Here is an 11784-nt window from a genome sequence, read left to right as displayed (position 1 = left end):
GGAAAAAACACATTAGTGGACTTGTAAACAAGCATTATAATCTTAAATCCATTAAAAAGATGATGACGCATTGCATTTGCATGAAAAACCACAGGATACACAATTAGTCACTAAGTGCTGTAGAAATGCAATTTGACAGGAGGGTGAAAAGCTGAAAAGGCACATGACAGTGTCTCTGGAAATGGTCTGCTGTCCATCTCCACTGAGGAGATAAAGGAAGACACGCTGACCAACAGCTGAGCTTATATTTAGACAAAGGAGGGAGAGCTGCAATCATGCTGCGGGTCAAATCGTTTGACACCTTCACACTGATGGTGGTGGAAAAACACAACAGATTTCTGTTTTCAGAAATCCCCAACAAAGAAACACAAACAGACAATAACAAGACACTTCGAGAAAGATAAAGAAAAGAGATGTCGAAAAAGAAGCACCTTATGTTACCAATGATTAGCTCTGAAAACTGAAAACACCTTTTTTTTTGTCTTCAACATCTGTAATGTTATGACTTCCGACTTCATCAACATAATTTTTTATTCTAAAAGCATGTCTGTTTTCACTATATGGACAAGTTGTGTCTTCACCTGTAATATTTTTTTCTACTTTTCCATTGCTTCTTCATTGTCTGTTTCTTGCCACAATGGTGGTGCAGTCAGCTTCACTGCACCACTGTCACAAGCGACCGACTGGTGACTCATCCACTTACATACTCAATCTCACTCTCTCTCTTGCACTCTCTCTCTCATTTTCTCTCTTCAGCATTCTTTATCTTTGCTCCACACACACACAATACATAATACATTCCTGACAAAGCATCCTTTTGTCTTGTTTGGGGATGCCAACATTACACCAACAGAGGTCACGAATGACGGATGTAAAAAAAAAAAAAAAGCCAACATGCAAACAGTTTGGACAAAATGCTCCACAAGTTTCCTCTAAAAACTGTAACTGCTGTCATTAGGTATAAGATTACATGAAAAAAGAAAAAAAAAATCATGAAAACAGATGAGGAAGAAAAAAGTCAATGTACTTGAAAGTTTAGACTAAAATTGTGTTTTATTATTTATAAAATTACATTCACACATAATTCTGTTTCGGTTACCTGACAGATTTTACACAGGTATAAACATGCCCTCATGCTGAATTATTCAATTGCTTTAATAAAAAGAAACACAGTTCATCTCAAAATATTCCCTTATTTCACACCACGTTTAAAAAGCTATGTAAATACATCACACTTAATATCAAAGCCCTCTTTTGTTATCTGAAACGAGCTACAAATTCTCCCTTACTTATTACAACTCCAACGCCACGCTTACGATCAGAAACACGTCTTTGGAAAGCAGGATGTAGACCAAGATAAACAGGAAAGAGCTGCAGCGCCATTTTGTGGTTGAGATTCAGTGCCCTGTTCTCGTAGTGATACACATTCAGACGTTTTACTACTGTGGCTCAAGGGACAGAACAGAATGAATAGACCGCACAATATAGCCCATTCAGTATCGTAGCCATTTAAAAAGGTCTATTTAATATTCCTCCCGTTTGGTGAATATATCCTCAAAATCGACCCGTTAGAAAAAACCCATTAGAAGATTTACTTATGGTCCATATGCTGCAATAGCACTTCATTTAAAGTGGTACAAGTACAAATATTTGCATCTCACACAAATAAACATGGCTGGATGGTCAGTGTCTTTGTTTCCTGAGCAGCTACAGTAGATGTACAGTAATGGCATTTAGGAAGATTCAATTTGAGGTTTTTAATCTACTACAGGTAGCTTTTCCAAAGCAGGTCACTTGAGCAATGTAACAATAAATCACTCTTTGAAACAAAACTAAAAGCTGAGATTGCATGACCTGTTGTTAAACTGCCAAGGCTCAACTCCTTTTTCTAAATATGTTTCTGATTGCCAAATTCGAGTGTCTATCTGTAACTCTCTTTCTACAGTGTCTCTTAAGAAAGATGAGCTCCCAGCTAGGCAGCCATTTTAAAATTTAAAAGACAAAAAATAAAATAAAATAAAAGGTTGGAATTGAAATACAATCACATGCTGATCTCAGTAGTACTAAAATTAACCCCACCTACCCTTCCCCTGTTTTCCTCCCACCCTTTGGACCCATTCACAAACTCCCCTTCACATAAACCCATGTGTCGCAGTAGTACCGAAATTTACCATCTGTCTTCACTGCATTGGAAATTTTTACTAGGCCAGCCCCATCTCTTCTAGGACGCTCCTGGGTGACTCATCCTCCTGTCCGGAGAAAAGGAGACAAGGGTTTCCATTAAGGGATCCTCACAGTCTGCATTACACAATGCAGTGATTACTTAACTTGGCAGCTTACAATGTGCAATGCTCAGAAGAGCTGAGAGGATATAAACGTAAAAAGGAGCCACAAGACGAGAAATCAAGTAATATGTTCGGATTTTTGCTAGCAAACAACATTCAGAAATGCCAGCGTTTCCCCAACCATTATATTAGGGGGGCGCCCTGCCCCCCCAACGGCACCCCCAGCCCCCCTTAAGGTCAAGTTATTTTATTTAATTTTATTTTCAATATAGAGCCAGATTACAAATAACTAAATAGCCTTATATTATTTATCTTATTCACACGACGGCATGTCATTAATGTCTCTACACGGACACAATTTCTCCTCCGCAAAAACGCGGACGGGATCGCAAGTCCATTCATAAAACCGGATTTTACTCCACGGAATTCATCGATTTTTGTTTAAATAAACCAAAAGTTGGTCTGTCACTTAATTCGAATTGCAATATGCACTAGTGTCTGTGAATACTGAAACGCAAAAAGACAGTTTAAATATGAATCCTGCATGTTCCGTTTGCCTCTGTATGAATAAATGGCGAAAACACAATTTTGTCTACTATAGGACATAAACACACAAACTTAAATGTGCTGTGAGAGTCACTTCATGTGAATTGTACCGTGAGAAAACTTGTCAAAATAAAAGTACGGTTTAACATGTAACAGAAATATATTAGTATTTTATTACTTTTGTACAGTATAATGTAGGTGTTTCTATATTCTATTTCTGCCAAATTTAAATAAAACAGTTAAATGATAAAAATAAATATTACAAGATTAACCACTTAACTGTAGAAAAAAAAAAATACTAGAATTATTAAAACTTTTTTTTAACTGAATATTCACACAATTTTTTTCCATACATTCATTTTAATAGTAAACCTCTGTTTGTACGCCAAAAAATGAAAGGGTTTCATTTGATTAAAAATAAATAAATGTTTAATGCCTTCATTTCACTATCAGAAAAATTAAAACACAAGAATTTCTGAAAAAAAAAAAAGAAAAAGATTGTATGGCCCTATTGTTCAAAATTTACTTTTGTGATTTACTTTTTCACTTAAATAATGTTTTCGTTATTACACAGAGAATACAGAATAAACGTACCGTTGGGTACCGGTTACCACCAAAGACCCCCCGCAATGATGTAAACCTAGGGGAAACACTGAATACATAAGTAACATGCGTACACACACCTCTTGTAGAAGGTCGGCCTGTTCGATTGCCTTAAGCACACTCTTCTTGGATGTGTCCTGAATTTCTCCCCCCATAAGAAACTCGTCCAGGATAAAGTAAGCTTTCTCAAAGTTAAAAATGATGTCAAGCTCACAAACCTACATTGGGTACACACACACAAAACAAAGGAGACATGAATAATCTCATTTACATGCACAAGAATCTGGCAATATTCAAAACATGAGTGTGTCACATAAATGTGTAAACCTTACTAAAATTTTAGTCAAAATTTTAGTTCATAGTAATATGAATAAGACAGCACTTATATGCCTGTACTATTTTTCTTTAATGAAAGTAATAGTGAGAAATAGTGCAATTAAAAATGGCCGTTTTCTATATTATTATATTTAAAATATTACTTATTTCTTTGATGGCAAGTCCAGTATTCAGTGTCACATGATCCTTCAGAAAGCATTCAAATATGCTAATTTGGTGCTCAAGAGACATTTCTGATTATTATCAAAAACCTTTTAAACTAAAACTTAATCGAAATTAAAAACAAATTAACTCCAAATAAATATTAATGTTTTAAATTAATAAGAAAACAAAAACACATCAAATGTCTAAAACTTAAACTACAATTAATAACAAAAAAAAAACATTAAAAGTAAACATTTAATTTAATTTAATTTAATAAAATTAAAAAAAACAAAAATAGAACCTATAATAATAATAATAAAAAAACTATAACGCAATATAAATAATACTAAAATAACACTGATACAGATAAGGAAGCAAACCAAGTATTAGAAATGTTGCCAACTAACTGAACACTTAATTATATGTAAGTGTGTGTATGTAACACATTAATAAACATAATCATGTTTGAAGGACTAAATTACTAACTAGAAATTATAAAAACTAAATCTTAATCCAAATTAACACTAAATAGTAATAAAAAGTGTTGAAAATTAGCTTCAGCTACAAGCACTATGATACATGCATGGGATGACTGTTGTTTCAGTTTCATCTATGTTTACTGTATCGGTCCCTAACAAATAAAACATTAAATAAATAAATAAAATAGACATTTCTGATTATTATCAATGTTGTTGAAAATTGCTGTGCTGTTTAATATTTTTGTGGAAACCGTACTTCAGGATTTTAACCTAACATCAATGTATCTTAATAAATGGCAACAACTTAACCAAAACTGTAACGGTGATAGGAAAATGATGTGCATGGTAAAGTGGTCGAATAGGAACACTGTGGACGCTACACTCCATTAAAAATGTAATATTATGATGCACAAGGGAATTAACCTTAATAAATGACAGGCAACCAAAACAGTCAGATAATCAAAACGGAAAAGCCATGTGCACAACAGCAAATAATATCAATACAGAAGGAGATAAAAAGCATCATGTGACATTTACACTGAAAAACAGTCGAATAAGAGGATAAAAGCAGAGGAGAGGATAGACAAAAAAGCAAAAAGGATGGAAAAGTAAAGAGAATTTCACAGGTTTTGGGTTGCTGTGATGTGAGGTATGAAATGGCACGAAAAGAGGAGAGAAAGAGAGAGGCCAGATGAAAGAGGGGTGGTGGCGAGGAATGACTCACACTGCCAAAGTACTTATCCAGCAGCTCCACAAAGCGATGGATGACCTCCAGGGTAATCAGCTCATTGTCCTGCTCCTCCACCGCACAGCAGAAATATAGACTGGCATACCTACATACCCACACACAAACACACCCCGATAAATGGACGTATTAGACGTAACACAATCAAAAAGTGAAGACAATCATGTAAACACACCAAATATTAAATGGAAATTCAAAATGTTGCCTAGGAAACTACCTGAACATTCAATTTTATATATATATATATTATATATATATATATATAATATATAATAAATGATTGAAGAACTAAAATTACTAACTATAAATAAATAAATCTAAACCTTAATTCAAATAAAAACAAATTAACCCTAAATAATAATATTTAAAATGAATAAAATAAAAGACAAAAACACATAACAAAATTCTAAAACTTAAACTAAAATAACAAAAGGAAACATTAAAAGTAAAAATAAAATGTAACTTAATAAAATTAAAAACAAAAATAAAAGCCAATTCAACAGTAATAAAAACTAAAATAGAATATAAATAATACTAAAATAACACTGATATAAATAGGGAACCAAACTAAATATTAGAAAATTTAAAAATTTGAAGGGTGCCTAGCCAACTAACTGAACATTCAATTATATATGCATGTATGTGTATGTAATAAAATAATAAACATGGTTGAAGAACTAAAATTAATAATTAGAAATAAACAAAAACTAAATCTTAAACTAAAACTTAACTGAAATTAAAAAAATAAAAAATCTAAATAAATTGTAAAATTTCAAATTAATAAGACAAAAATAAACATAAATTGTCTAAAACTTAAACTAAATTTAAGTAAAAGTAAAATTTTATTGAATTAAAAACAAAAATAAAACCTTATTCAAAACAGTAATAAAAACTATAATGGCATATAACAATACTAAAATAACACTAATATAAATAGGAAGCAAACCAAATATGTGACCCTGGACAACAAAACCTTAAGTAGCACAGGTATATTTATAGCAACAGGCAAAAATACATTGTATGGGTCAAAATGATCTATTTTATCTTTTAAGTAAAGATCATGTTCCATACCGTAAATATATCAAAACCTAATTTTTGATTAGTAATATGCATTGCTAAGAACTTCATTTGGACAACTTTAAGGGCGATTTCCTCAATATTTTTATTTTTTTGCACCCTCAGATTCTTGTTTTTCAAATAGTTGTTGCCTACAGCCAACTAACTGAACATGAACATTTAACACATGAACATTTATATATGTATATATGTATATATTTATATATATATATATATATATATATATATATATATATATATAATAAAGTTCAAATGTGTGAACTACAATAAAAACTAAATTTTGACTAAAGGTTAATCTAAATTAAAAACAAATAAACCCAAAAGAGTAATATTCCTAATTAATAAAACAACAAAAAAGACAAAAACACATAAGTATAAAAGTGAAACTACAATTAATAACAAAACAAAACATTAAAAATCAAAATAAAATCTCATTTAATAAAATGTAAAAACTAATAAATAAATACAAGCTCATTCAAAATAGTAATAAAAACTATAACAGTATATAAATAATACTAAAATAACACTGATACAAACAGGGAAGCAAACCGAATATTAGAAAATTAAAAATGAGAAATGTGCCAATACAGCCAACTAACAGAAGATTCAATTATTTATATACTTGAAAAACAAATTAACACTGATATTTAAAAAAAAACAAAAAGTCAAAAACACACAACTGAAATGAAACATAAAAGCTAATTCAAAATAGTAATAAAAACTACAATACCATATAAATATTAAAATAACACTGACACAAACTAGGGAAGCACAAAAAGTGATAACTGAAAGCAATAACATGCAGCAGGTGCTGGTTGGATGCCTGGGGAGTAGACATGGTGAATGCTGACAACAATGAAATGAAGTGACTAGATCAATGCGTGTTGCTTCACTACCTCTGAAATAATCTACACACTCCCTTAGTGTGAGTGGAAGTGACCAACCAAAACGTAATAAGGATTGAGCCAACAAGGATGTTATGGTGAAGGTGTTCTGAACTCTAATTCAAACCTCAATGACATTAAGTAGCTGCCAAATCAGATGGAGAGCAGAGGTGAAAAACAAAAACAAGCATCGCACGCAATAAAGAATAAGGCACCTTTACTTTTAGTGCCTCCTTGTGGCCAAAAACAATGACCGTCTCTATACACCTCTTTCCATTGTCCATCCTGAGTGCGGTGACAGTATTTAACACTCATATGATTAAACGCTCATATAATTATGCAATGCAAAGAGGCACTGTGAGAGTTCACAAGAGGTTACTAATGAATTAAGTCAAAGCTGACGTGTATGTGCGTAGGTGACTCAATATGAAATGTATTTTGATGTTTCAAACAATTCCACTCTTCGATAGTGACGCATTCAATGAGTCATCGTTCACAATAATTTCATGTACTCTTCACTAGAAAAGTAAAAACAACAGGTCAGCAAGAAAAATGGTGTATAGTCTGTGTACCAGGATGTACGTTTTTATTAATGCCAACCTTTTGCGTGTATGTGCGAAACAGAGAAAGAGAGACACATTTGCAACCGACATTTCTGTCTCACAAAGGCATCAAATGCATGCGTGGTTTTCTACCTCTTGTAGACTATCTTTAGATCTCTCCATTCCAGGAAGCTGCACATTTTGGGTTTTCTGGCCAGCACCACCTGCATGAGCTCTCTGACCATCTTTTTCTTGTCACGCTCAGCTGTAGCCGTGTACCATTTCTGGAGCCGCAGCTTCCCCTGCCGGCTGAACAGAAGCATAAAGCGCATCTACAGAGAAACAGGGATAGAGAGAGATGAGAGAGATTGCATAGAGAGAAAAAATAGTTATTATATAAGAACCAGACAATACTATGGCAGAGATGATTAAGCTAAATAAACAAATAAATAATTGGAGCAGTGTTATTGTAGTATTATTTATGTACTATTACAAGATTTATTCATATTTATTAGCTTTTTTATGTTTGTGTAGTTTTATTTTATTTTTAGTTTACCTTTTATTACATTTTTATTTTAATTTTGAATATTTTTATAGCTTGATTTTTTTTATTTCAGTTTTGGAAATTTGTCATTTCAACAAACTTAATTTCAGATCGTTTAAGTTGAAATAAAAAAACTAAATCTTAAACTAAAACTTAATTGAAACTAAGAACAAATTAACCCTAAATTGTAGCACATAAATAAAGTAAAAAACAGACAAAAACACATAACAAAATGTCTAAAAAACTAAACTAAAACTTATACTAAAATTAATAACAAAAAACATTAAATAAAAATGTAATTGAATTTAATACAATTAAAACCTAAAATATAAGCTCATTCCAAATATTCATAAAAACTATAATATCACATAAATAATATTAAAAGAACACTAATACAAACAGGAAAGCAAACCAAATATTAGATGAAAATTAGAAATGTTTCCTAGCCAACTAATTGAACATTCAATTATATGTGTGTGTATGTAATAAATTAATATGTACATAATTATGGTTGAAAAAGTAAAACTACCATTTAGAAATAATAAATAAAAAACCCTATACAGTAATATTTAGTTTATATAATAATATATTTATTTTTAATAATTAATGACATTTTAAAAAATAACAAAATTAACATACATTTTTGTATTGTATTTATTAATATTTATTTGCTTTTATATGGTTGTGTAGTTTTTATTTTTTAATTAAATTTAATATTAGTTTACCTTTTAGCACTTTTGTTATGCGCTTTTGCTTTTTAATATTTTTTATTAGCTTGATTTTTTATTTTAGTTTTAGTAATTTTGTTATTTCAGCAAACTTAATTCCAGATGGTTGACAAGCCATTTATAATTTTATAGTTTTTTGATTTTGTTCTTCATTTAATATTCATATTTTCATGTCAATTAATAAAAACAATTTTACTATACAAATTTATATATAAATAAGCTTTCCATAGATGTATGGTTTGTTAGGATAGGACAATATCTGGCTGAGATACAACCATTTGAAATCTGGAATGTGATGGTGCAAAACAAATCAAAATATTGAGAAAATCACCTTTAAAGTTGTCCAAATGAAGTTCATAGCAATGCACATTACTAATCAAAAATAAAGTTGATACATTTACGGTAGGAAATGTGCAATATATCTTCATGGAACATGATCTTGATTTTTGGCATAAAAGAAAAATCGATAAATTTGACTCATCCAATGGATTTTTGGCTATTGCTACTAATATACCCGTGCAACATAAGACGTCATAAGAAGGTTTTGTGGTCCAGGGTCACATATATATGGAGGTGTGTTAAAATCACATGATGCAGTGTGCTTCATGCTATACTTCAATAAAACCTGTTACATGATAAATTATTAAACATGCAGTTATGACGACCTCATTTTAATTTAAAAACTACTAGTTTTACAAATTCATAAGCAAATTCATATGATTCATGTCCTCAAGATTTTAGAAAAGGTTCATGTCCACGTTATCTGTCAACTACAGATAACATGAACAAATCATGTTTCAAATGTTGTGAGCTGTGCTTGTAACCAGCATCTGACTTATCAGAAAGGATGATGGTGTAATAGGGGGAAAAAAAAAAATTATCTCTTTTTTCCTAAAATAGCTTCAGCGTCATCCATCATTGCAAAATTAGAAAGTGAGCTGGCCTATACATTTCAAACGTGTTAAATATTTAAAAAGAGAGCTGAAGAGTACCGCATCTGCTCCCATCAGACATGGCCCACATTTCCAACACGGTGCATTCAGCTCAATCCACTCGAAAGGCTATCCAACTATTACATTTTCCGATCAAAGAACTAGTATGACACACTACGATTAAAAACCACAAGACTATCACATGGAACACTACTCTAAAGCACGCATGAGTTTAATTGTGGAGCATTTTTACCAGCTTGCTAAATTGAGGACTCATACTCTGTGCCAGAATTTGTCAGCCTACATCTGCCCTTCAAATAGTCTAGAAATGATGCATTGCTCTTAGCAATGAAAGGCTCTGTTGTACAAGAGACGTTTAATATCCAAAAAAAGAAAGACATAAAAAAATGAGATGTGGGGAAAAAAATTAATTGAGGCCAGGGACGAGAATAGTAACCTCCTAAGGGAAAGAGAGACTATCTTCTTCAGTGCTATAAAAAAAAAAAAAAAAAGTGTTCCTGGTTTCAAGTCCATATTTAGCAGCCAAGCGACAATTTAGCATCCACACATACAGACAAACCAGACTGTTAAAACAGTGCACTGTTTTTGATCAGTGCTATGTCTTATAACACTTGTTAGTAGTTTAAACACAAATATTGGACATTAAATTAATGAAATTCTACTGTTAATAACAAACATAAAAATCTACAGAACAGACAGTCAGATCACCATCTACTGCTAAACTACACATCTTTACTTACAGCGATGAATGTTTTCTGCTGTTTTTCTAGTGCCATAGAAAGAGGGAAAAACAAAAGGTCTTATATGGAGAAATAAATGCTCTCTTTAGATTGATATTGTAGTGATGTGATTATGCCATGTTTATTAAACATAGCAAACAGTGAAATGTTAAACAGTTTGGACAGTGTACAAAGAAATTACATTTTGCTTCCCTCTGCTATGATCATTAGTGCTGTCTTCAGTTAGTAAACACTGTTGTATGATGTGTTGGATATTATCTCTCAGAACAACACTTCCTTTAATGCTTAACTGATTGAACAAAGGAAATATGTTGTGAAATACTTCTACAATGGAATATTTTTGAGAGAACACATCGTTACGACCTTAAAAAACCGCAGTGAAATGTACTGTGTGGGATTAAAGGCAATCTTCTGACTCACAGGTCTACGTTCAAATACAAAGCAGTGACTACACAACCGTTTCCGGGTCGAATCAAAAGTCAAAAGATAAGTTTAAAAATAGGACCTCTAATAAAACGACACCTCAGATATTCAGGAAATGCTTTGTATAAGCACCACGCAGTGAATAGCGTTTAGGTGATTAATTAATAGTGCCAATTTAACACATCCATTCCAGCTGTCAAACTGACCGGCTACTGAACAAACGCTTTTCAATACATGAAAATGAAAATGTTACACTTTATTTGAGAGATGTAAACTACACAAAGCGTCCAAGCTGAACAGACCACCTAGGGCCCGACAGGTGAGACGTGAATTTTTAAACAGGGTTTGAGGTGTCAAGGTAGCTAACTGTACTAACTTAGCCTTAGCTAGCTAGCCTTGTCTGAAAAGTGCAGATTAATGTCGCTGTAAGAGTATAACTTACCATTTTGACGGCTTATTGAGAGCAGTCAGGTATTTTCAGTGAACAGCAAAGCGCTTTTTGGTAAATACCGCAAGATATTATCAATACATGTCTATTTGACTGCTCGTAGCTTCACAGCCCCATTGAAGCAGCCTTGATTAGCACTAACCGACTCGTGAACGAATCGCTATATTGAGTCGGATCTTTTCAAAGCTTCGGTCAAAGTGATTGGTTCACGAATTGGTCTGATTAGAACGCTTGGAATATCGGTATTAAAGAAACTTATTTGAACACTCGTAATAAACGGCAATATGTGCAGGCAACATTTTAAAGT

The 11784-nt window shown here is 32.1% G+C and overlaps 1 protein-coding gene across 1 annotated transcript; it reads right to left on the bottom strand.

Annotated features, from left to right (window-relative positions):
* Positions 1-1027: 1027 nt before the first annotated feature.
* Positions 1028-11641, bottom strand: ap1s1 (adaptor related protein complex 1 subunit sigma 1). Its single transcript, XM_051115820.1, has 5 exons — positions 11472-11641; positions 7795-7973; positions 5118-5226; positions 3515-3652; positions 1028-2249 (listed from the first exon to the last, which is right to left on the bottom strand). Exons 1-5 carry the CDS (start codon positions 11472-11474, stop codon positions 2202-2204), a joined length of 477 nt encoding a protein of 158 aa, XP_050971777.1. The 5' UTR covers positions 11475-11641; the 3' UTR covers positions 1028-2201.
* Positions 11642-11784: the final 143 nt, after the last annotated feature.

Source organism: Labeo rohita, chromosome 7 (genome assembly GCF_022985175.1).
Source record: "Labeo rohita strain BAU-BD-2019 chromosome 7, IGBB_LRoh.1.0, whole genome shotgun sequence".
In the NCBI taxonomy this organism is placed as follows: Eukaryota; Metazoa; Chordata; class Actinopteri; order Cypriniformes; family Cyprinidae; genus Labeo; species Labeo rohita.
Note: the sequence above shows the minus strand (reverse complement) of the source record. Positions and strands in the feature narration are given on the sequence as shown.

What these genes read in the sequence shown, in the direction of transcription:
- ap1s1 (XM_051115820.1), bottom strand. An exon ending in CTAAAGATAGTCTACAAGAG is followed by an intron (nt 5,227 to 7,794) that starts GTAGAAAACCAC and finishes GTGGGTATGTAG; the next exon opens with GTATGCCAGTCTATATTTCT. An exon ending in TGGATAAGTACTTTGGCAGT is followed by an intron (nt 3,653 to 5,117) that starts GTGAGTCATTCC and finishes TACCCAATGTAG; the next exon opens with GTTTGTGAGCTTGACATCAT.